We start from the raw sequence: 25,544 nt of genomic DNA, 5'->3' as shown, positions 1-25,544 counted from the left end.
TGGTGTTGCGGTACCTGTGAATTAGCCAGGTCTGTTCTGTGCTTTGACTTCCCATTTTTGGGAGCCAAGGCATACTTTTAATCAGCTTTCAAATGGAAGAATCTGGCTTCTCTACCAACATAAAGACTGAACATTTGAGCACTTTGGTTTCTTCCTGGTGCCTTTCTCAGCCTTTCTTGGACTCGTTGGGCTTTGAAAGAGAAAAAAGAAAAGGAAGGAAAAAAAGAAATCAGATCCCGAATAGATAGGTCAACTGTGTGTGTCCCAGCATTCATTCATTCATTCATTCATTCATTCATTCATTCATTCATTTATTTTTAGGAGGCACTAGGGATTGAATCCAGGACCTTGTACATGGGAAGCAGGCACTAACTGAGCCACACCTACTCCCCTGTTTATTTTTTAATTCATGTTTATTTTTTTGTTTTCAAAGGAGGAAAAGTATTTTAATTTAAAAACCCAATTAAAAGGACTAAACATGTCTATCAAAGTAAGTCCTTCTGCTGTGTCTCTTGCCTGGATCGATTATGAAAGTGGGCAGAAGTCATTTTTAGAAGTTTTTTATATTACTTTCATTAAGCCATAATTTACAGACTGTATAATTCACCCTATTTAGTGTACTGTTTATGAACTTTAACGAATCTATAAAGTTGTGTACCCAGCACCACAATCAAGCATGAACAAGTTCTGCCAGCCCAGAAAATTCCCTCATGCCCCTGTGTAGTCAGCCCTTCCCTCCCCCCTCAGGCCCTGTCCACCACTAATTAATATCTTTTCGGTGCTATAGTTTTAGATTTTTAGTAGAGAAAATCAAATTGCTTGACACTGCTTGACACGTGCGTGGCCCTGTGCTTGGCCCGTTCCCAGGCGGCAGGAGCTGAGAGGGAGGGTGGTCGGAGGGAGAAGGGGGGTGGGTGGGGGGTCGGGGAGGTGTGTGGTGAGGGCTGGGCAGATCAGGGAGGGCCGTGCAAGGCTTCTGAAGAAGGAATGAGAAGGTCTGCCTTGCACTGAAAGCGTGCCTCTGGCTGCTAAGCCAAAGGTGGGCTGGAGGTGGGCAAGGCACTCACAGGGGGGATGACCAGGTCATCCAGTCATGTAGGCAAGAGACTCTGGGGGCTTGCATGGCAAGAATGACAGCAGCAGAAGAGAGGGAAGGTGCTCTTGATATCTGGAAGGCAACCAGTAGAATTTGCTGATGACTTGGCTGTGGTGTGGGGAGTCAAAGGTGAGCCTCAGTTGTTTACCAGGCCTCCTTGAAGTGGGGAGGTGCCATTTCCTAAATTAGGGAAGGCAAGCTCAAGTTGGGTTTGGAGAGAAATTGGGAGTTTAGGTTTGAACATGTTAAAAGGAAGATGCCTCTTCGAAATTCCAACGGAAACGTCAAGGGGCCCATTGAGTACAGGCATCTGGAGTTCAGGGTTGAGGGCGAGAGGGAAGGCAGTGAGAGGAGTGATCACCTGTATCACCGCTGCTGGTAGGTGAGTTAGACCTCACCCCATGACGCCTTCACCAGCCAACCTCAGGGATCCGGAAAGCCTTACTATGAGAAACACTGTTCTATGTCACCCCTGGTTTAAATTTAATAAAGACAAACACCCACCCCCCTAGTGTGGTTGGACCCACTCTCCTTAAAATTCCTCGACTTCTGAACTGGGACTGTATTTGTAGTTTCTCTTTAAGCTATAAGCAGTAACCCTAAACCTTGTAGCACTGCGTTGTCCATGAAGAGGGAAAATAAATGGAAGGGCTTGCCGTGGTTCCTACCTGCACATGTGTTTGGTTGTTTCTTTTTACCTACCTTTCCATTACACATGAAATGTCGAGGTCTGAGTATCTTACCCTGCTAGTAGCTCTTCTATAGCTTGGTTCATCCATTCCATATTTATGACAAGTAATAAACTTGCTGTGAATAAATGGAGCCCACAGGTTCTCCTGCCCATGCATGAGGTTGACTCAACATATTCTTAAACAAGCCCCTAAGAATTGTTTTATGGTGATGCTGTCCAAATTGTGTTCTTGTCCTGGAAGGTCATGTTCAAAAGTTGCCCTTCACAGCTCACAAAGCCCTGGGAAGCATTTGAGCCTTAAAATAACTCCGAGAGATGAGAGTATTCATTGTGCTGACTTGATGGTTTTCAAAAGCAAGCGCTCTCTGCCCTCTTCTCTCCCCCATGTGCTCTTACATTGCATTGCCTGCTTTCTTAGGTGCAGATGACATGCTCAGCTACTGTATGTTTAAATAAAGGTGGAGAAACTTAGAAGTAAAACGGCTTGACATACATCTTAATTTTTGATTGATGTGGGTGAGATTGTACTAGTGCTGGACTAGGGAGGTGGGGAGATAGTTTGGGGGATTTTCCTGGAGACCCAGGTAAGTCCACACCTTGAAAATGACACATCCCAGAGGCTTGAGCAGGATGGACAGCTATGGCAGGTAAATGTTCTTACCTGTCAGCTAGAACCAAACCTGGAACTAAAATGATTTCAGAAGATTCAAATGATTTTATCGTAATTACTGTTCTACTCAAAATGTTCTGAGGAACTTGGCAGATCAGGTTGTAAGGCCTTTTAACTAGCATGAAGAATTTGTTTTTGTTTTCCTATCTACAGATAAGAGGACCTAAGTGTCAGCAGTTTGAGTACTTCAACTGTGACGCTTTGACAGTTGCCGAAAGGTTTCCTTGTCTATGATTTCTGTCTAAAATATCTTTAGCCTGGCGTAATGGCTTTGTCACATTCTACCTTGCATTGTAGTCAATTGTGGGTTGAGGACACTATTTTCTTGCCTACTAGAATTGAAACTTTTTTAAAGGCCTGATAATGCCTGCATCGCCTTTGCTACTTCACAGAGCCTACCTTGGGACTTGGCACAGAGAAGGAACTCAACAGACATGTAGTGAATGGACCTGAATTGGTATTGGCAACTGTTGGGCTGGATTATTCAGTGATCGATATCCAAGGGAAACATATAGTAGCGATTAGAGATGTCATCTTATGGTGTTCCTTTTTACTTTCATAGAAACCATTACTCTCCTTTATTTGATATGTTTGGTTTTACATGGATGTTATTTTGAGATATGGCTATTTACCCATGTTCCTCAACAAAACTTAGGGAAGTTAAATTGCTTTATTCTTAAAATTCAATTCCTTAACAAGAGCAATGTCTGATATTTGTAGTTGGAGTGTGGTTAAGAAATGCTCCTCTCTAGTGCTTCAAATCACTTGCAAAACTTTCTTTCTGTTTGGTGGCTGTAGATGTCTTTATTTCTGTCTATATATGCTTCTTTCTTTCCAAAAGGCAGGGCTATTCTTTACTTAAATCAGCCTTGAGGTTGGAAATAATAATACAGTGAGTATGTGTGCTTACATCTTCATAGGCACTTACCCGAAGCTTTGTTTCTTTTGTACGTGGTAGTACAGGGAAGCCCAAACACGAGTGGTTTCTCCAGAAAGATTCCGAAGGGGACACACCTTCACTTATCAACTGGCCTTCAAGGTATATCTCAAGTTCAAGTTCTGTGGCTTCTGTTTAGTGAACGAGTGAGTGTATCTGCTTCCCTTTCTGATTGGTCCCGCTGTCCCCAGTGTTAGCTCGCACTAACTGCCTACCCCGCTGCTGGATGACGTCAGTGCATTTGACCTTTCTGTGTTCCGGGACTGCTGGGCCGTGTTTTCTACGGGTTTGCTTTCTTCCCTCAGTGCCCTAATTCCTGCTGGGTGTTTCCCCTACTGCTCCTGTTCCTCTTTCTGGTAATCCTTTACCCCGCCTCTGGATGCCTTTCAGGCCCCATGGGGCCCGTCCTGAGGAGACTGTTACCCCCTGGTGGCTTTCCTCTTGAGTCAGACTAACCAGCTGGTATTCACGGCTCTTCATCGCTAAACCAGTAGCTCGTTTTCAACAGTTAACTTTAGGGTGCGTGGTTTTAAAAGCAGACAAAAACCCCAATCATTTCATTTTTAAGATTGGGGCAGAAAGAGGCGGAAGGAGTAAGAATGAATGAGCCACTGGAGGGACAAAGCACCCGTCTATTGAGTTTCTAACAGTCACTTTGTTCTCTGCTGAGGACAGAATTCAGATTGTCTTTGATTAGAAACTCACATTCCACAGGAGAACTTGAACCACATTTCAGTCTCCTTTTGATTAACAAAGGTTATAAATATGAAAACCTCCAAGTCTCTAGGAAAAATAACTTTTTTTCCCCCTCAACTGTACGTAACAACCACTTTTTATGTATGCCCATGATTTTTGTTTTAATGAAGTAAACTTAGATATCTTGCATCTTACTTGAAAAAACATACATATATAGGAGTTTACATCAAATGTAGCAGGGGACACTTGGCATTAAAGAGAAGCGTGTATCAGAAGTACAGTTGTTTTTGCTGATTAATCTTAAGGGAAGGTTTGCATTCCCCAAGAAATGACTTTTCCTACTCTAAAAGCATTCTTTACATTTTAAAAATTATCCCCGATCATTTATTCATTCCCAAAGTTTGAGTGGTTTCTCCTTTCTCATTATATGGTATTTCAAAAGGTAAACATGCTATTAAATGTTCAGTCTTTGCTAAGCAATAAGCCATGTGCTTTGTGAACATCACATTACATGATATCACTATTGTTTTCATTTAAAAGATAAAGCAACTAAGCCTTAAGAGGGGCAGACAAGTGACCCAAAGCCACACAGCTAGAACTGGCTGAGTCAGGATTTGAACCCCACAGCCAGGGCTTCTGACTACTTCCTTCTGTTGTAGGAGGAAAGCTCTGAAGCTTTTGAAATGGATTTCAGTTTTGCTCTCAGATATTAAATAGCTCAAGTAACAACCAGAGCCATCTCTTTTTAGATTGTTTCTTGACTAAGGGTATGACAGCAAACCCAGAAGGTCGGGAGCTGTTCAGTTCATTCATTCTTACAGCAAATATGTTTTCTCTAACATCTTCTTGGTGTGACAATTGTTAGCACTAATGATGTCCAAATTGTGAATTGTCTTATGAATGAATGAATGTAGTATGCGTTATGCGTTGCATGAAAAAGCCTGAGAGTGTTTAGTTGAGTGTTTCAAAAGAGAGAAATTTATCTTGAGCTCAATAAAAAGCATAAACAGTCTTGAATGCTCTGCTCTGACAATTCCAATAGATAATGAAATTACATCGTTTTAGTTAGTAGGTGTATGTAGGTAGGATTGGAAACTCCCGACATTCCCTAAACTGGCCTGGAACTTACCGATTCACAGCACCAGCCTCAGTTTACCCTGACACATATGGGTGATATATATGCATGAATATTTTCCATGGCTTCTGAGTATTTATTTAGTCAGAAAGAACGAGGGACCCGTATTATCCTGGAAGAGCATCTGAACCCTCTCAGCTTTTACATGAGCTAGAATTATTTCTGAATCACTCTGGCCTAAGTTTGCAAATGTGGGAACTCAATTTAAAATTGCTCATTGGGAAAGCCATAGGTTTCTGACATGAAACACCAAAAATGCTCTTTCAAAAGCTGCTCTCTCTCGAGTTGATTTCCATTCATTCGTAATCTGTGACCCACGCATGCTTTCTGCCCTTTCAGCAGTGACTGCACTTTGCAACTTAAATCCTTTTTCTTTCTTAAAGAGTTAAAGTTAGAGAAAAATTGGTGAAAGAGGAGAGTGCTCGCAGCAGCCCAGAACTTGGCTCAGAGTCCATAACTCAGAGGAGACACCAGCCAGTGCCAGTCCATTACCTGTCCTTTCAGTCAGAACACTCTGCCTTTGATAGGGTCACAAGCAAGGTGGCCAGGTCCGTGCGGCAGCCCACCCACGGCTACATCCAACCGGCAGAGCCCATCCATGCTGCCAAAATGGTGCCCGCAGATAACCCGGAAAGCGTATCTGAGCGCAGCTGGGTGGGACAAGCCGCCCAGCCTGTAATGAACCCTCCCACCCTGAAGGCTCTAGGAGGTGAGAGAAGGGACACCCCAGTTCTCCATATCTGTGAATCCCAAACAGAAGATGACTTGTCGTTAGCCGAAGCTCTCGAGAAAAGCCAGAAATCACTCTTGACTTTGGAGGATCCTGGGCTCATGAGAAGCCACGAAGAACCTTCTGGAAATGAGGTCGTTGACCAGCCCACCCCTGGCACGGTCACCGGAGAGCCTCAGGAGGAGCAAGATCAGCCCCCACACCTGTCGGAGGCACGGCCCCCGCCCCCCGAGCCGCTGGGCAGGAGTGAAGTGGTTTTGTATGTTCAGAACAAGCCCATGTCCCAAGACGCCAAGCCGGCAGGTCAGAGCAAGGACGCGCCGAGGAAGAAGCACAAGGTCCTCGCCCGCTCGCTCTCTGATTACAGCGGCCCCCTGCCGCCGCCCCAGGCCCCGACGTGCGAGGACCCCGTTTCCGGGCGTGAACCAGAGCCCCGGAGCTCCCAGGCCGAAGGGTCCCTCGGGGAAGTTGGAAGGGTGGACACCAAGGTGTCCGTCGCCCAGCTCCGAAGTGCGTTTCTGGAGTCCGTCCGTGCCAGCAAGAGACCTGAACTGTAGGTGATGTTTCACGCATCCCCGATGTGTCACTTGCACGCCTTTGGCCGAATGGCTCACTTCTCAACTCTTGTCGTGTCCCGCACTGAATCGTATTAGCTTAGCTCACCAGTGTGTGCAGGGCAGGCTCTCCGAGGAACTGGCCCCAACACTACCATTTTGCTTCTGCCTACTAATGGGGAGAGTGCGCTGGGTCGCTGGAATGCCCCACCTCCCGAGGTGCATGGTGCAGGCATGCAGACGGCGCTCGGGGTCTGTGCCTTCGCTCACCGACACGCGTAAACCTCTGCTCTGTTCTCTTTCTGTCTCCCTGTCTCCCTCCTGTGTCCTCTGCCCTCTGACTCTAAAAGCCCATCCCGGGTGGAGAGGTCGCCCAAAGGAGTTGGCTTGCCCACCGGTATGGAACCGGAGAGAGGGTCCCGGAAACCAAGACGCTATTTTTCTCCTGGTGAAAGTAGAAAAACTTCTGAGAGATTTAGAACTCAACCTATAACCTCAGCAGAACGAGAGGAATCCGATAGGTAGGCATGTTGTCTGTAGTTCCAGCGGTCTAGGAAAGCAGCCATAGCGAAAACAGGATTTTCACCACAGTGAGCGTCCTGATGTGTTTCTATAGGATGTAGGGGCTTCCGTAACTCTTCCATCTAGTCTGTGTTGATTTGGCTGATTTCAGTGTCTTTTTAAAGGATGTGGACCTTTACGGTTATCACAATATTCAGCTTTAAATTGCGTTCAGAGACAGTGCAAAGGCACTGGCTGCAATGAAAAGTAAAGCATTATTGTTCTTAGTTTAATGTTTTAAAGTATTTATGCCCCTGTTAAATTAGAATCCAAACTGAGGAGTCTTGCGATTTTACAGTGAAAATTACTAAAGAATTTTATCTTCATTTTACAAATGTCTGCCTGCCTATTGTTTTGGGGTTTATATTAAATTATCATGTCATCACATAGAAATGAAAAGGCTGGTCTGAAAATGTATCATTGGTCACGTTTAGTAAGTTGTGCTTGATCCTCATTTTCCTCCACAAGTGCAGCATTTGGCTGGGATTGTTTGCACATGCTCCACAGGGCAGCAGTAACTGTTTATTTATGTGCACAGCCAGAATCACCACCAGGATGATTTTCTTTAAGCATTTAATTGCACTCTTTATTTTTTACTTTTAACATGTTTGATTGGATCTTCTGCGCCCATAAGCTAATTTTTTTTATCATTATTTGCTAATGTCTTTCCTAGGTCTACTTCACATTCAGAAATGCCAACTGCTGAAGGCAAGTAGCCATTTTACTTTTTCTTCTTCTTTATCATCTCACCCAGACTGGATTTAAATAAGAGTTTGGCTTTTTGAGAGAGTAAGATTATGGAACTTAACAGCTTTTCACTTTTCTGCAGGTCTTTCTTTCTGTGAGCACAATAAAGCCTAGTTAAGATATTCAGATGAGCATTCCTTTATTTTTGAGAGGAATTAGAGAATAATGATGTGAACAATACAAGGAATTTGAACTGAATTTTCTTGTTACTACTGCTGCTTCACAATATAATATATAATATACTGAGAAATTATTTCCATAAGATATCTTCTTAAATCTCAATTAGTCAAATGCTCTTGTAGAAAATTACTGTCCAGACAGGGGTTTTGTTCAGTTTTGCTTTAATTGCAATGGAAATTAGTACCTGTTCACTGAATGGAAAGAATGGCCTCTACCCAAGGGGAAAATATTGCCAGTTGCTATTTTTTGTACTCCTCAACTTGTGTTCAAAGGATTTCCAGGTCAGCCTTGTGGGACACTTTGCAAAAGTTGTATTTACATCTTCTAATGATGTTCAGTTTTTATTTTGCGGCTTTTTACAGAAGAAGAGAAGGTGGATGAACGAGCCAAACTGAGTGTCTCTGCCAAGAGGCTCCTTTTCAGGGTAAGGACCCTGCGTGTCGGTCAGAACTCGCAAGCTAGAGCTGGGCCCCTGCTGCACCCACCTGGCTCGCACCCCTGCAGGCTCCAGCCTGCCCACCCGGGCTCCCGTCCTCTGCTCGGCGGCCCCTCCCCGTAGCAGAACAAAACAGAGATGTTTTGGTGCCCCCATTGCCTTTTCTCGGATTTAGAGGGATCCCACGCTGCTTCTCCTCTTAGGAAATGGAAAAGTCATTTGATGAAAAAAGCGTCCCCAAACGACGCTCCCGAAACGCGGCCGTGGAACAGCGGCTCCGCCGCCTGCAGGACAGATCCCACACCCAGCCGGTCACCACCGAGGAGGTGGTCGTGGCCGCCACGTAAGTCTCCGCTGCTGAGTTCCCTCCCTTGGCTGTCGGGGCTCCGTTTAAACAGCTGTAAGGTTTCTAAGGAGCAGCAGGCGCCAGGGAGCTGGTGCAGCCAGATGCCCAGGCAGCTGGCACTTAGTGGTTCTCCTCAGTACCATCTTTCTAAACTTGGCCAAGGACTTGCTCCCCTTTTGTATCTCCTAGAAACCCATGAACCGTTTATTTCTTTGTCTTTGCATTTTGCTTTTCAGCTCTTTTACCGTGGAAAATTTCAAACATGAAAGTAGGCAGAGGAGTATAATGAACCCCACGTGCGTGTCACCCACCTTCAGCAGCCAAATTCGGGCTCTGCTCAAATTGTTCTGCTCAAAGCCCCTCCCGCGTCCCCTGGCCCTCCTGCATTAGTGCATGCCAACCGTGTCATCCATCAATATTTCAGTACACCTCCAAAAGATAAGCGTCCTCTGTATTTGTTTTTGGAAAATCAGCAAAGCTTTAAAAAATGAATCGGAAGTCTGGTAACTTTCCAGACTCTCGGAAGTGGGTTTTGAGCAACATATTCAGGATTAATTTCCCATTTCATTCAGAGACAACTGTTGCGATCAAGTGAAAAGGTGTATTCCTTTTTTAAACTTGTTTTCATGCCTGCCTTGGACACATACACCCACACACTCCTTTGCTGAAAAACTGAAGTTCAACTCATTGTGCACCAGCATCGCAAGAGGCCTCTTGGTGAAAGCTCCCCTCTGAGCCTGCTTTTAGGTCAGCTGGCTTCACTTCCGTCCTCAGTTGTTCCTCAACTTCTTGGTGTTTTTGTGGATAAGTAAGTTCTTGTACCCATTAGGAACTCTTAGCAAATCAGTTTGTATTTTTTTTTTAAATCATTTGTAAAACAACAAGCACTAGCCATGAGGGCAAAATAGTGAAAACAGGCAAAGACTGTCACCCTGAAGGCTCAGTGACTCTAGTAGGAGGACCCTGGTTTTAAAAAGAAAATACTGAGAACAAGATTGTAAATTTACTGATTTGCTGATGGTTAATATAAGCTTGCTTGTGTATTATTTTTTTAAGCCAGAACATTTGTGCTAAAGATAAAGTCCTTTCCACGCTCTAGTCCCTTTATCTTATCTTGGGCAACCTCTCGTCTCATATTTCCTCATATTTGGAATTGCTTTTTTCAGTTCTATTGTGATTTTTTTTTTCCAAAAGTAATCAGCAAATAATTGTGTGAAAGTATTTGATTTTTCTGAACTTAAAGCACCGCTCTCCTTAATGCTTCTTTTCTTCTCTCTCCTTACGAACCTTCCTTCTTTGGCAATTGCTTTTAAAGGGAACCTATCCCTGCTGCGTGTTTCGTGGCCACCCACCCTGTAGCAGCAAGACTGCCTTGTCCTGCTCTAGCTAAGAGTACTGTGCAGCCTGCCAGGTACTGGACAGAAATAGCTGCTCAAGGTATTGAGTGCAGAGGTGCTGGGCAGCAGGTGCATCTTAAAACCTTGAATGTCATTCCAATGTTTGGCAGACAAGTCAGGGCAATGAGTTGTTCCGGGAATGCGTGGCATTTCATTGTGCCCTAATGCCAGGTACTGATGCCTCCACGAAGGCCTGTGTGAGGAGACAGTGAATGCACCTGCTTCCACCATGTGCTGGGACTGGGACCACACTAACCCACTCACCCGTTGGTTTTGTTTCTGTTTTTCGTAATGATGATCATCGCTAAAAAAAGTCATCCTTCATCTAAATTACTAGCACTTAATAAAGGTTAATCAAAAAATGGGGAGTTAACATGCATGTCAAGTCTGGTCATATCCAGTTTTTTTCAACACATGTAGACACAAATATTTGCTAAAACACGTATTTTGAATTGACAAGCAAACAATGCAGTTGTACATTAGGATTGAGAGAATAACAGTTTGTTTTGTCCGACCATGGGTGTTTTTCTATTATGTTTTAAATTATTGTGTTTCAAAATTTATGTTCTTAAAGCATGTAAACACCTCCTTTATTTTACTCCTAGGGGCTAAAATAAGATTAATAGAAGTAAAATGATGGTGCAGAATGAAGCTGATACACCCCAGAAGCAGGGAGCTCTTGGGGGGAGGTGGTTATCTTTGCTCTCCCTGATCTGAAGACTGGGTTCAGGGCTGCCTTATTGCTTTCCTCATCGTGTATCAAAAACAGAGATGCAGCCCTTTGGTTAAGGACAACGGGTGAGCTGGTGATTAACAGGGGTGAAGGTAGAACATCCTTCCTATTGAATTTGAGACTTAGATTTGCCAGAGGCAGAAAGAAGGAATTGTCTTGAAAACTTTCCAAGCTGTAGAGGGACTGTGTAAAGTGGAAACCCTCTCAGCAGCTAGAAGTTAGAGGCAGGTATAATTGCCTGAATTTTCCTTCCATTTTCAAGTCACTGGGGGTTTCAGATTTAAGTACATTTCAGAAAACTGGTAGAAACCCCTAAGTAAAAATGCAATACTGAAAGACCGAAAGAATCTTGAAAATTACATATTTTGTTTGGCAGGCGAAAATCAAAATCCCACGTTGTCAATAATGTTATCGACTGAATGATTATATTGTTTTCTAATTATTTGAAATGAAAAGACCACCTTCTGAACCTCGCATTTAAGTAATATATAATACGCCAGAGGTCTATCTCAGGACTCCTCTTCGTCTTATATATTACTGATTCTAACAGAACAGCTTCTCTCTCTAAATAAGATGTGGTATATCCAAGCATTCATCAATTCCTTAGATATTTATTTTTAAGAAATAACTCAAACCTAGACATCTGCTTTTTGTGGAATTTAATGCCAGTGTCCCAAGCCTACTCTGCTATTCACTATCTTATTTGATAACAAAATCACTGCCTACTCTTGTCCTAAATTTATGTAGGGGAAAATAAGGCCTTTTCAAAATTCAGTGACACATTTTAAAAGTGCTGATGCGTAAAATGAGCAGCGAGCTTTTGTCTGTTTTTAGGCGTTACTGACTTGTTACCCCTTTCAGGTTGCAGGCCTCTGCTCACCAAAAGGCTTTAGCTAAGGACCAGGCAAACGAGGGCAAAGAGTCGGTGGAACCGGGTGAGCCTGATTCTTCCACTCTGAGCCTAGCCGAGAAGCTGGCCTTGTTTAACAAATTGTCCCAGCCGGTCTCAAAGGCTATTTCTACCCGAAACAGAATAGATCTGAGACAGAGGAGAACAAACGCTCGCTACCAGACGCAGCCAGTCACGCTGGGAGAAGTGGAGCAGGTGGGTGCCCGGGAGCCCAATTCCAGTTTGAGGACATTCTTAAAATACAGGAGCCATAATATTACTCTTGGGTTAATGATCTAATTTAGGGGCTCTAACAGTAAACTGTGCTACCTGTAGGTGATTTGGTAATAACTTGATTACTCAGATGATCAAGCCCAGTATATTTCCTTTTTCTTGTTTTCATAATTTGCCTGCTGAAATCATCTGTACGTTTTGGAGAGAAAAAAATGGTATGCACAACCTGCTTTTCATGCAGAAAACCTGCTTCTTTTTGTTAAGGAGATGTATTATATAACTGTGTCCACAAATGGTTTCCATTAAGATGAGCAGTGAAACTGCACAAGTAGTATTTCGGTCCACATCCATCCGTAAACCAGGGTTACATGGGCAGTCTTTTCAAACCATCTTCTTCCTTTCTCACCACATGTCCCCAGGTGCAGAGTGGAAAGCTCATTCCTTTCTCACCCACTGTTAACACGTCCATATCCACCGTGGCATCGACAGTCACTCCAATGTATGCAGGGGACCTGCGGACAAAGCCACCTGTTGATGACAGTACAAGCACCACCGACTATAAGCGTCCTTCTTCAGTGGAAAACTCAGATTCTCAAATGAGAAGCATCCTGAAATCACCAGCGTGGCAGCCTTCGGTAGAGGACAGTGGGCACAGAGGAATGCTGAGAGAATTCGCAGAGCCCGAAAGCTCGAGAGTCTTGACAGATGGAGAAATTGGTGTTACCAAGTACGGGTCCTTGGAAGAAGGAGAACCAGCCTACCCCATCATTTCTAGAGTCGGGGAGGGAGAGCACCATAAGGAAACTAACTATGCAACTCCAAGGAGAGGCAGCATGGAAGTAGCTCCCGTAGCCCATCTTCATGATGAACGGAAGGAATTTTCCACTGCACAGGGGAGCCACGACTGGAAAGAGAGGCAGCCCTTCGAAGAGCAGGTGGATACAGAGAACGTCACAAGAAGAAAGTTTTCTCTAAGAGGTAAAGTATTGCTGCTCCTGCAGGTTTATAAAGCAGCTGGCTTCTGAGTCTCTGGTTGATTTGTTGCCTGAAGGTTTCATTGTTTTTAACTAAATTATAGAGACAGTTTACGGTGATTATTGACCCCAAGACCAGAGTGATTCAGACTCTGCCTCTGCCTTGTCTTCCCCCTTAATTTGACTTTTTCTGTGCATTTACCCATTTTGCACCAGTGAAAGTACCTGAAGCTCTTTCACACATCCTGATCAGCGTTTTGATCATTTTGACCCCGTTAATTCCCACAGTCGCCCTGTGACCCGTTTGTTCTGTGGGTCCTTTTATAAGGGCTCGAGGGAGCACGGGGAATAGGGACTTGAACTCAGGTCTTTGGATTCCAGACTCTTCCTCCTTTTTTTTTTTTTGCAGACTAGCAAGCTATACTGCATGGCACTTTAATCCTCTTTCCATAGTTACATAGAATGATACTCTGTAAGTTAAAATAGGGGTTTCATTGTGTGAGTATAGCGTCTCTGAGAAACAGTCGCCCCGTTTTGGGGGAGTTGTGCCTTTCCCTGGTTTAGAGCTGCAGCTAGTTTCCTGTGCTTGCACACAGGAAAAAGGCCAGTGGTCACCGAGAGTGATCCCCTGGGAAGTTTGGTTTTCTCACCAAACGTAGCATGTGCAGATCTACATAAACCCAAAGGGATTGGATAACCCGGCCTGTGTCCACGGATGAACTCCAAGTGCCTGCTGTTAGGGGGTTAATAGCTGGAGGAGTGAGTGCTGACGCTGCTCCTTTCCTTCTCAGCGGCGGAGCCCGCGGGTGACACTGGCCCAGCTGCTGGGAGGACGGCCGCTCAGACTGCAGCCCCCGGGTCCTGCAGGCTGCAGGATCCTTCAGAACAGCCACCAGAGACATACTTTAAAAATCCATGTGCCATGTTTGCGGATGGGGAGATCCAAGCACCGGCGATGGAAGGCATCCTCGATTCACCCAGCAAAACAATGTCGATTAAAGAAAGGTAATCGAGATTTCATGACCACCAACTAATCCTGTCGGGGAGGAGCTCACAACTCAGTTTTTGAAAAAGATCCAGGTTATGGGCAAAGAGCTGAAATCAGGAATTCGGCTACCTAGGGATATGCTACTGTTACTCCAGAAATCATCCAGAAAGTGGAGGTGTTTGACAGTGGACTGCTCTCACCCCAGGGCCTGGTTTGGTGACATTGATAGAATGTACCAGCTCCAGGCTCCAATGAGGAACCAATCAGAAACATACTTTCTCTTGCTTCATTTGTTTGCTGTTTCATTTTCTTTCTTACATTAAGTTCTGTGTTGGCCTGTGGCTTTTTCAGATGCATGTAGCTTCAGGTTGAATGCAAGAACTGCTTCTGACTATGTGTCTTTGTAAAATAGATGTCAAGGGAAGGAAGAGAAATTCCTACTTAGAAATCTCTGGAATTCAAATCTAAGCTTTGTTTACTTAACAGAGGATAGAATGGGTGGCTTCTCTGAGCTGCATTTAGAAATTTTACAACAGGTAATAGCTATGAAAGATGGTCTTTGAGTATCAGATAACACTGTGACCTTATTTCATTCAAGAGAGTGAGGTCGGATTGAGAGGATATACTTAAATGGGACAGGTACAGAGAAGAGGAGCAGAAGGTTTGGGGGATGTGTTTTCCTTTTTAGCCATTAGCCACAGTTGAATTGAGCAGCAAAAATGAAACAGTTGATAGGAGTCCTGGGTGGAGAAAGGGCAAGCTGATTTCCCAGGACGATTAGCAGGAAAGAGTACCACAGTCTCTTCCTTGTGGTTCTACCAATTTCTTATCAGCTCCCACCATTCAGGAGTTCTACTACTTGGTCAAGCATCAGCCCCTCTTATTTCTTTAGATACATTTCAGACTACCCAAGACTGTAGCTTAAACTCTGATGAAAACTTTTTTTTTTCCCAAGCTAAACTTTTTGAACATTATTCATAAAGATAGTAATTCTATAGAGCCTTTTTCAGCTAACAAATAAGACTGTTAAATTTTACGATTTACTGAAACCTTTACTTATTTAAAATTCACAATAAGTTAGACCTACTAGGCTAAGGAAGCAGAGGTGAAGAGGCAGAAGGTGAAAGCTAAATAAATTCTTATTTGAATCAAGTAGCCTTCTTGGCCTGATTTAGCATGAAGTCTTTCTCTGTGAAAACCTGGCTCAAAAAGGATCTGATCCCAGAGATCTGAGAATTGATGACTGGTTATGCGAGAAGGAAGATATACCGTTTAAGGGAATTAATGGTAAATAGCACATACACTAATTCTGATGTTTATACGTGAAGTACTCATGGGGTAAAATTCCAATGGGAATCACTAATATACCCCCTGCTTTCAAAGTCTTTTAAAGGAGACAGCTCATCTTTGGGTATCTTCTGTCTGTTGGAACTTGGGACTTTTGATAAAGAACTTCTGTGCCTACCCATATGCAGTAGTTCTTAATTTCCTTGCCTTTTTTTTTTTTTTTAGTGAATTTGAATTTATCTATACCTTTCTAAAAATGACTTGACTCCTACTTAAAATTCTCATTTTTGAAAATGCAAGTGACTACAAAGGCATAGCTTGATAGGTGACCTCCAAGGAATTCAAGGATGGCTGTGGGGTATCTGTGAACTGCCTGAAGGTGTGTTCACAAATGAGTGAGTTCACACATGTATCCTCTGGCAAGAGGAGTCGTAACTTAGCACAGTCTCCAAGAGACTTCTGACCCCAGCCTGTTCTGAATCATGATGGGATGGCATGCTTGGTAAATATTCAGCTATTCGGTTTAGTTTTTAAAATACACATTAGAAAAGGATGAGGGACACGTGACTAAGACACTGCCTTCGTAATGGATTGTGCTGATACCAAGTCCATTGCCAGTGACTCCTCCACTTACCTTACCAGAGCTCTGGTTTGTACAATGCTGAAAATAGCAAAACCAGGTATCTTTAACATCCATCTGTAATAGCTTCCCCTAAGTGGGGCTCTAATTGCCTCCCTTTTGTTACGACGAAATAATGATGCCGTACATTTTAAAAGTAAGACTGTGATTCATATATTGATTTAAGTTTTTCTTTTTGGGGGTGGCCTATAAAATCGTAAAACTTTTAAACCTCATTCTAACTATTTCATTTCCTCCAATGAGGAACTAAGTCCCAGGGTGGGCCAATGGCCTCAAGGGCCATTTGGTGGCTCGAGCCACCCCCCTAGGGTCTCCCTCGGGTGCCTCGTGGGGAGCTTGCTGCACCTTTGTCCTGACAGACAACCTTGAGAGAGCAGAAATTCTTGCAAGTGTCCGAAAGTTTTCACCCTCCTCCTAAATCCTTTTCCTCAATTGACATTTTCGTGGGGAGGGCTCACTCATCATCAAATTTCAGACTCCAGGAAGCAGCGCGTGGAGCCTGCAGCTGGCCTTTGTCGTGTCTTCTAGGGAGGCAGCCCTAGCGAGGGCTCTTCTGTCCTCCTGACCCTGGAGCTTGAGTCTCCCCATCAGCCGAGCTCGCCCAAGCACCCCAAACTGCCCTCGGCACTTCACAGGTGTTATCTCGTTTTCTTCTCAAGGCAGCCTTGGAAGGAGGTGATGCTATTCCTGTTTGTAGAGGAGGAAACTAAGATTTAGAAAAGCATGGTAATTATGAAATCACAGAAAATCCTCATTACGTTCCTTTTCCTGGGATATGTTTGATGCACAAGGGTGAATATCCAAAAGTCCCTTTTCTTTTGTAATCTTTTCTGACATCTAGTTTTGAACTGTAACCAGCAAAAGATTAGGATACAATCTACTTCTTTTTTCCACTGGATTAATAAAATTATTCAGTTGCATATCTGGCTGAAGGATTTGCATTTAAATTGTCCCTCTTTGCTGCAAGTTCCATGTGAACTGATTTGAAAGGTAGAGTGAATCAAATGATTTTCATGCCATACTGAGATAAAAGCTTTGTTACCCCTTAAAAAATACACTCGACTTTTAAAACAATCTCATTTCTACAACGGGGATGAAACAACCGCCTCTGAGTTTTCCTATTGGAGAAAAGACTACTGGAGAAAGAAAAAGAACCGTCTCTGACTTAGGGAAAGTGGCCGAGGATAAGGACTCAGGGGAACTTGTATAATGATGGAGAATCCGCTGCACGCCTTTGACCGGCCTGCAGAGTTCTGCCTTGGGGATGCCAAGGGGGACCCCTTTGTGTTCCCCCATCCCTCCATCCACCTTCTCCACTCCACCCAGAGGCCGCTCTAGCCAAGCTTCTCAGCGGACTCGGGTCCTCTCTTTGTCGCTGGGCCATTTCAGCCACTAGAGGGCCCCTGGGTTTGTGCAAGAAGTAGGGATAGAGGTAATAGTTTCCCGTAGTCCCCTCCTCTGTCCTCTGACTTGTCCTCCCTCGATAAGACAATAGCTCACTCCGCCAGCCCGCAAACTAGCCCAGACCAAAGCCTGCAGCAGTGCCATTCAGCCCTGGCTGAAAGCACCGCGGTCCCTGTGACTCCCTGAAATGAGGGGCAACAGCCGAAACAGAAAGACCTCCTTAAGAAGAGGGCCTGTGTTTACCTGGCACATGTCTGACCCAGCCCGACGGCTGTGGGCTAGAAGCCGTTGTTCTAATCCAAGGGTCTCTCAGAGAAGTGAAGCTGATGCAGCCATCTGGGGCCAGTATTCCCTGCTGGAAAGAGGGAGCTGTAGAAAGCGGTGTCGACATCCCCCAGGGCAGACTGGCAAGCCCAGGTTGTGGGACCCGGGCCAGACAGGGGCTGGAGGGTGAGGAGTCCATCCGCTGAAGAAGCGTGCACGTGCTGAGGCTCCCAGCTGTCAGGTCCTGCCGACAGCAGCTGGACGTGGCTAGTGTAGACAGCTTGACTTGCAGGGGCAGGAATTTGCTTCACAAGGTGGAGCAGCCATCCAGCCTGTGCCCTCCCCACCGCCGTCAGCTTGCTGAACAGCTAGTAGGACATCCAAAGAGGCAGGCATACTACTTGGAGGTTTTAGTGCATGTTATTTTAGAAGTATTCATCCTTTGGGCTCTGTGGAGTAGGTGGCCACGTGAGCTCAGCTGAAGCAGTTTCTCCCGTGATGTTTTTGGCTACCCTGTAGTCTTTGGGAGTCCCTGATGATAACCCTAACAGCACACCCAGAAACAAGATTTCAGGTTCTTGGAATGGAGGAATTCTTTGACGGCTTTGGCGGGGAGGCAATTTAAAATGCCAGAATACTATGTTGTTACTTAAACATTAGGGCAAAAATGTGTCTGGTTAATAATGAGAGAAACAAGCCATCAGCTCGAGGCTGGGAACCCCCAGGGTAACATCACATGTCCTGTGCAGTGGGATGTTGGTGAATGACATTCACAGCCTGCACTCGCTCACAGTTCTTGGCCGTTGGATGGAAATGATACATCCGAGTTCTTAGAGATGGTTGCTGTATTAGTCAGAGTTCTCTAGGGAAACAGAATCAACAGGGGATATCTGTCTGTAGTAAGAGATTTTATAAGTCTCTCATGTGACTATGGGGATGCACAAGTTGAGGTTCTGCAGGCAGGCTAAGCCAGGGGTTCTGATGAACATCCAATAAACGTCCTTGATAAAGTTTCCGGGAGACGTTGGCTGTCCAAGATGAGCTGGGAAATTCTCTCTGAATGCTGAAATCCCTTCCCCTTTTAAGGCATTCAGCTGATTGGATAAAGCATGATGGCCATCTCCCTGGTTGATGCAGATGTAATTAGTTGTCTATGCAGTAAACTCACTGATGACTGAAGTCAAGAAAAGTCCTTGTATTACAGTTAGCCCAGTGCTTGCTTGACCAAACAACTGGGCACAGTTACCTGGCTGAGTTGACACATTAGCCTAACCATCACAGTTGTGAAGCTCAGGTGAATAGAACATGATTTAAGATGCCACAATTTGTTTTCCCTAAGTCTGGTGTAGATTCCTCATGGTTGTCTCCAGGGACACCATGCAATTACTTAGATATCATCGCTACAGATATTTGGGAGCATTTTGAGAATGTCTTCCAAGACTGTAGCTTCTTATTTTCAATAAACCCTACTCATTGGGATGAATTTGATTTTTTTCTTAATTCCTTCAAATTTATTTAGAATCCAACCTGATTCAGAAAGTGGGTGGTCAAGATGAATAACTACAGGTTTGGGTCAAAGGAGAAGTAAGAGATAGAAACTGGTTTGGAGAGCACTTTGCAAGGAGAATCTCTGAGATGGGCACCGTCTTCACAAGAGGGTGAATGGGAAGTACCTCTTCATTTGGGTATAAAAGTACTGGCACATAACTTTTTAAAAGTCTCATTTATAGATACTTGGAAACCCTTGAAAACTCGACTGCAACATGAAAATTATTTCTTTTAATTATTTGATCTTATTAGATTCCTTTTTCTTGAAATAAACCAGGCTCATTCAGACTAATTGGGGAAAAGAAAAATCTTAGTCATTATGTAGCCTGGAATGCAGCTTAAAACATACAAAGCTGGTTAGATTTTGTTTTCAAGTACATAAACTAGTCCTTGGACTTGCAGAGTATTGTCAAACGTCCTCGAGTTATAGAACTTAGGACAAAGTGGAACCTCGAAGAAATGGGACCCGCCGTAGATAAGGCAGTGTTATTACCAGTTTTACAGAATGGGCAACTGAGGTCTTATCTGCTGTCACACAGCAGAAAGAGCAAGAGTTGGAAGAAAGGAAGGGGAAGGGAAAGGAAGCGTCGAGAAGGGTATAGGTCCAGAGTGGAAGCTCTTGCCTCCTTTCAGGAGTTCTCTCCTTCCTGTGTTACTTCCCATTATTGATTGAATGAATGGGGAAGTATGAAATGTAATAATGGGGAAGTATGAAATGTAATTACGTATAAATGTGTAGATCTGAATGGATTCTTAAGTACCACATATGCTTGGTGTATGACGTATTTCACCCCATCTCCAATTCAAAGGTTTCTGGAATCGTAAAATTGAGTAGAAGTGTTCCTCAGAGATCGTCCAACCTGTTCCCGCTGTGATAAACAAGGACGGGAGAACCCAGCCACGGTGCAGCAGTCACACATAACCCGGGGCTAGAGCTGATGTGCTGCTCACAGGCACACTGCCCACCGGCTGTTGCGCAGTGACGCTGTTTAAAAGACCGTGGTCCCGCAGCCTCGGCACAGAGAGGGAAAGGGCCCAGTCCTAACTTTTTTTCCCCTAACCTTTAAATTGTTCAAATATCAACTTAAATGAGTTTAATGATCACTATTCTTTTGCCTTTTTATTTTGCCCACATTTATCAGACTTAAATGCCTAAGACTTCTTCGGTCACTATGATACAGTTAGCTGAAACAGCCTCATCTAAGCCCACATAGTCTTTCACTGACTATAATATCCAAGCAGCTTTATATCAAGTCCCGCCATGGTTGAACCCAAGATTGGAGAGCAATCCCCATTCATTAGATTCTTTTTTGTATACAGCTTTTTACTGAGGGAAATTGAGTTAATAACTTTTTAAAACTGTGTTTGTAGGGTTTCTGAATAAGAAAGATATAGTGAAGAGACCAAATTTATTTAGAGAAAAAAAATCATAAACATCTTTTACCTTTATTTGAAAGGAATGATATGAAGAGATTAGTCAATGTTTTATAGCTTTGTGTTTCTACAGTACTTTCTGCAAAAAAAAAAAAAAGGCTTCCCAGATTTAGTCATTTAATGTTATTTCACCCAGTGACCAGATGGGGCCACTAGAAGACATTTTTCTCTAGGGAAGATTACTTTTCTCTCTTCCAAGTTCTCAAGGGAAAAACAGGTAGTTTCTTTGCTGGAATGATAGTGCAATCTTTTATCTGGCAAGTCAGATTTCAACTCTGCATTTCAATCAACTTTTTAGATCTTGTGGGTTGTGTTGTAAAGGAGATGTCTTAGAAAGAGACATGCTTTCTTCAGAATAAATGAAATTCCAGAAGGTTAAAATTAGGTAGCCATGGCTGTTGATGGGCAAAAGACTTCTAACTTACGTCAATCATAGTTTTGTTACAATGAGACTTTGGTGATGGACTTGTTTTGGTTGGCATCTCTCCCTTAGACTGGCGTTGTTGAAGAAGAGCGGTGAGGAAGACTGGAAAAACCGACTTAACAGAAAGCAGGAGTACAGCAAAGTGTCTCTAGGCAGTAGCCTGCATATCCAGGAAGCAGAGCAGTCGCTCAAGAAGAAGGTAATGTTTTCCATGGTAGGAAAATCGTCCTAACTAACATCATGCTTGGCAATGCAGCGAGTAGACAAGCATGCGTAATTGAACTAACGGCCACCGTGTGAAGCACCTGTGCCGCCTTGCCTTTAGGGAACACACTTAAAGCCTGTCACACGGCAGCTTACAGTGATGAATAGGTCGAGGCCTGGAATTTTATGGAACTGGTAACAGCACTGCCTACATAATGCATTAGCAAGCAAGTTCCTAAATTTTATAGTGTGCCTTTTTACATTGTTTTAAAACCTTTTTAATGAAGTCTGGCTTTCGAATGTTATTAAGTCTTTATAATGAAAAACTTGAATTCACTGCTAACAGTTTGTAAGTTGCATATAAAACACGGACTTGAATTTCATGTGATCAGATTTCAAACCTACGTATACAAAAGAAGGGCCTCCTGTGTCAGGGAACACTTGTTCATCCTTTAAAGCATGTCTCACAGTGGGTAGGTAAGCCTTTTATGGAGCCCCTTTCAAAGAACAGACAGAAACATGTTTTACAAGTTTAAATAACATTAGGTAACACGTTGTTATCTGTAGCAGCAAACATTTCATAGGCAAAAGTGTTGATGAGTTGTGAAATGACTAAGTAATAATGACCAGCTGTTGCCATTTAGCACACACTTTGAAAGCTTAGTCCGACCTGCTCTTGGAAATGTTCTAGCTGGCTGCAGGCAATGAGAGGGCCTGGAACATGGCACGGGCCAATTTCTAGCATTAACAGCCTTAAATAGAAAGAAAAATATATATAATTCCAACCAGATGATCACCTAGCCCCCTTCTAGTTATAAAAAATATTTAAGCACCTGTGGAAGAGATTAGTTATGCATGTAACTTTATGCATTTAGAAACTTATATAAAAGTGAAGTTTACCTTTAGGGCTGTGAATCAGGAGCTCTGCCACTATTTTAGTTGGTACTTCTGTGTCTTCATAGATTAAATTGGAACAGCATTTCTCAAAGGGAATTCTCCTTTTTGAGATATACAATGTCTTTAAGATAATGACTAAAGACATTTAACTCTCAGTCATTTGTAAAGTTCTCAAATATAATTGGATATTAAAAAGTATAAGTGTCAAGAATAAGATGCTGAAATGAAAGAAAGCTGGATCCTGCAAATAAGTTATCCTCATTGCCCATAAACTTTATTTAAATCAATCCTTAAATTGGTTCAAAAACAACCTCCACACATTAATATTACTTCTTTGGCAAACCTGCCACCCCATACATCATGCCGCAGGCACTGTGTCGTAAGCAGGTATCTTGTGGCACATTTTGGGACACATGGAGAAGCCCCTGCCATTCAGGAGCTGACAGTCCAGTGTGGGCAGGTGAAAATTTAAACAAAGCCAGAAAGCATACACTGCCAGATAGATTCCTTATGAATAGGGCAGTGCGATGAGAGCTCTCCCCTTTAAAAAAGTGGGGGCTCATTTTAGACGGTGAAAACCAGAAGGCTGTGCACAGAGGGTGAGATTTGAACAGCTGGAACATGGAGATGAGGTTTTTAGAAGGCAAGAGATGGGAGAAGGTTCCTGCAGTTGCCCCTGGGGTAGAAACCGGGTGAACAGAGCACAGGGGAGGTCAGCTCGATTTGGGCTGAGGGTGAAGTGCCTCTGGCTGATGCCCACGGCGGATCCCGCAGCCACGGTGGCCTCTCTCTGGCACCTCCCCCTCGGTGACCCAGTTCACTTTGGCCTTAGACAGTAAGCTCTTTGAAGTTAAAATAAGCCTATCTATTTTAGGCCTTTATAGCAGACATTGGGAAATCTCAAGTTCTGTTGAGGTGAAGCGGTTTTTAGAGGCTTCTCCTTCCCAAGGGCTGGCGGTGTATTGCGCTCACACCGTAGCTGTGCCCAGAGGTGGCTGGCAAGCTGTCTCCCACCTGCTCTGTCCTTAAGAAAGCCCCAACCGCCAAGGGGCACTTGAGAAATCGCCTGCCTGCCCGGGCGTCCCAGTGCTGCCACAGCCATCTCCAGCCGCCCAGGGGGACCCACACCAAGCAAGTGGATTGGGTCTGGCTGCATGGCGCGGCTGGAGACTGCTGACAGAGCGCTACTCAGTAAAGCAAGTGCTGGAAAATTCCATCTTTACCATAAACGGTTGAAAGGAGCTGGTTTTACACCAAGCCATCACTTAAATCAGAATCTCTGAAATCATCAAAAGGCACACACTAGTGGTGATCAAACATTTTACAGTTTGTCCTCCTCCAAGTTCTCAGGCAGGGTAAGCATAGCCGTGGGTCAAACCTGTGGAGATTTCTGGGTGGCAGGAAATAGAGACGAAACTCTGAATTCGTTGCCCATATGGAAAGCCACACGATGGAAGTCAGCTTTGCTCAATACAAATATAATGTGAACCACATATGTTATGTAAAATTTTCTAGTAGCCACATTTTCAAACAGTAAAAAAGATCAGGTGAAATTAATTTTAATTTCAAGATAGGAAAACGAACTTACAGTCTGTAATTAATGTGGACTCATGTTCGCCGTATATAGTCATTAACAAAATTCATTGGCCTTTTATTGGGGTCATTGAATGAACCAATCCTGAAGACCCCGGCATGGGGTTCTTGGCGTCCACCCCTTTGCATCCTCTTTCTTGCACTCAGACCTTTCTACGATAGCTCTACCACTGGGCAGCAGCTCAGAAGGCAGACTTCCATACAGGGTCAGTGGCAAGTATCAAGGTGAGGGGCAACTTTATTTCAGGACTTGCATGTCAGAGGCCACTCTAAAGGACACTGCATCACTGTTAGGATTGGTATTAGGCAAGTCTCTCAATCATTTTGACATTATGGTCCCCCAAGCTTAATTTTATTATTTTCCTGTGTCCAGTGCTAGAACTGGATTTCCTCAATAATATTTTCCTTGGTCCATGTGTGCTGACCAAGTCTCCTGGAGTCCACCATTCAGGGAGAGTTGGCTGGCTGTCACCTATACCTGTGTTTCCTATCCAGCAAGCTCTAGAAGGACTTTTAGCTGTATGTCCACTATGGTAGCCATGGGCCACATGTGGCTGTGGAGCACAGGAACTGTGGCTGGCCCAAACTGAGATGAGCTGTAAGTGTAAAATACACACTGGATTTCAAGGACTTGGTATGAAATAAAGAATGTTATATATTATTAATGTTTTTAAACATTTTTATTATCTTTTTTTTTTAAAGATACATAGATCACACATTAAAAAATATGAGGTTCCCATATACCCCCAGTCCCCGCTCCCCCCCACTCCTCCCACATCAACAACCTCTTTCATCGGTGTGGCACCTTCATTGCATTTGATGAATACATTTTGGAGCACTGCTATACCACGTGGATTATAAACTGTAATTTACTCTCAGTCCATTCAGTGGGTTATGGCAGGATATATAATGTCCTGCATCTGTTCCTGCACTATCATTCAGGACAACTCCAAGTCCTGCAAATACCCCAATATCACACCTCTTCTTCCCTCTCCCTAATTGATTTGATGTGGAAAAGATAATGTTTTTCAATAGACTAGATTAAATGATAATATTAAAAATTAATTTCACCTTTTACTTTTTGAAAATGTGGCTGCTAGAAATTTTAAAATTACATATGTGGCTCATATTATATTCATCTTAGGCAAAGGTGGCTTCTATTGTGTGAATTTCCATAGGGCTAATGAATTTAGAGAGTTTCATCTCTATTTCCTGTAATTATGATAATGATTTTGTTCAACTCTGGCTATAAGACAGCCTGATGTTTTACCTGTTATCTTCATACTTGGGGCCTATTTAAGAATGTCTTGAAAATCTGTCACTCTGTTGTTTCTGCTAAAAGGGTTATTCCAAAACAAAGCAAGTTTGAGGAGCTCTGGCCAGCATCGCACTTTGTGTCCTATTTTGCCAAGAAAATATGAGCAATTTTGGCCCATGAAAAGCTTTTGGAAACCAAGTTAGAGTTGTCCTTTTTATAGTGAAAGACCAGTCATGGGTCAGAAAATATGTAACATAACAGCAGTTACTTGCCTTCCAGTTTTTAGGAAATGGATTGATGATTTGAAGGTCAAGAGCACCAACTCCTTGCCCAGCTGACTTGATCACTCCCTAAGAAAAAATAGTTTAGGTTCTTTCTCCTCTATCTTGTTCTCCCTTGTCTCCTTCCTTCTCTTCTTCTCTTCTCTTCTCTTCTCTTCTCTTCTCTTCTCTTCTCTTCTCTTCTCTTCTCTTCTCTTCTCTTCTCTTCTCCCTCTTCTCTTCTCTTTTCTTTCTCTTTTTCTTGGTTTAGTCTAGACCAGTGCTAACCTCATTTAAACATTTTTGCTTCTTGGAGCATACATAATCCATCCTAAAA

General features: G+C 43.6%; 1 protein-coding gene across 17 annotated transcripts in view; it reads left to right on the top strand.

The window, feature by feature from the left end:
* Window positions 1–25,544, top strand: part of SVIL (supervillin) — a 235,390-nt gene that overhangs the window by 159,424 nt on the left and 50,422 nt on the right. For 5 of the 17 annotated variants that reach the window (XM_071215467.1, XM_071215465.1, XM_071215468.1 and 2 more), the window contains 7 exons: window positions 7,744–7,778; window positions 8,360–8,421; window positions 8,637–8,776; window positions 11,771–12,014; window positions 12,452–13,010; window positions 13,798–14,011; window positions 21,065–21,194. In XM_071215467.1, the coding sequence (XP_071071568.1) occupies window positions 7,744–7,778; window positions 8,360–8,421; window positions 8,637–8,776; window positions 11,771–12,014; window positions 12,452–13,010; window positions 13,798–14,011; window positions 21,065–21,194 (1,384 nt within the window). Of the gene's footprint in view, window positions 1–3,415; window positions 3,497–5,608; window positions 6,509–6,859; window positions 7,031–7,743; window positions 7,779–8,359; window positions 8,422–8,636; window positions 8,777–10,094; window positions 10,191–11,770; window positions 12,015–12,451; window positions 13,011–13,797; window positions 14,012–21,064; window positions 21,195–25,544 lie in introns of all 17 variants that reach the window. The other 12 variants (XM_058297755.2, XM_058297756.2, XM_058297752.2 and 9 more) reach the window with 7 other exon arrangements.

This window comes from Dasypus novemcinctus, chromosome 5 (genome assembly GCF_030445035.2).
Source record: "Dasypus novemcinctus isolate mDasNov1 chromosome 5, mDasNov1.1.hap2, whole genome shotgun sequence".
Lineage (NCBI taxonomy): Eukaryota > Metazoa > Chordata > Mammalia > Cingulata > Dasypodidae > Dasypus > Dasypus novemcinctus.
Note: the sequence above shows the minus strand (reverse complement) of the source record. Positions and strands in the feature narration are given on the sequence as shown.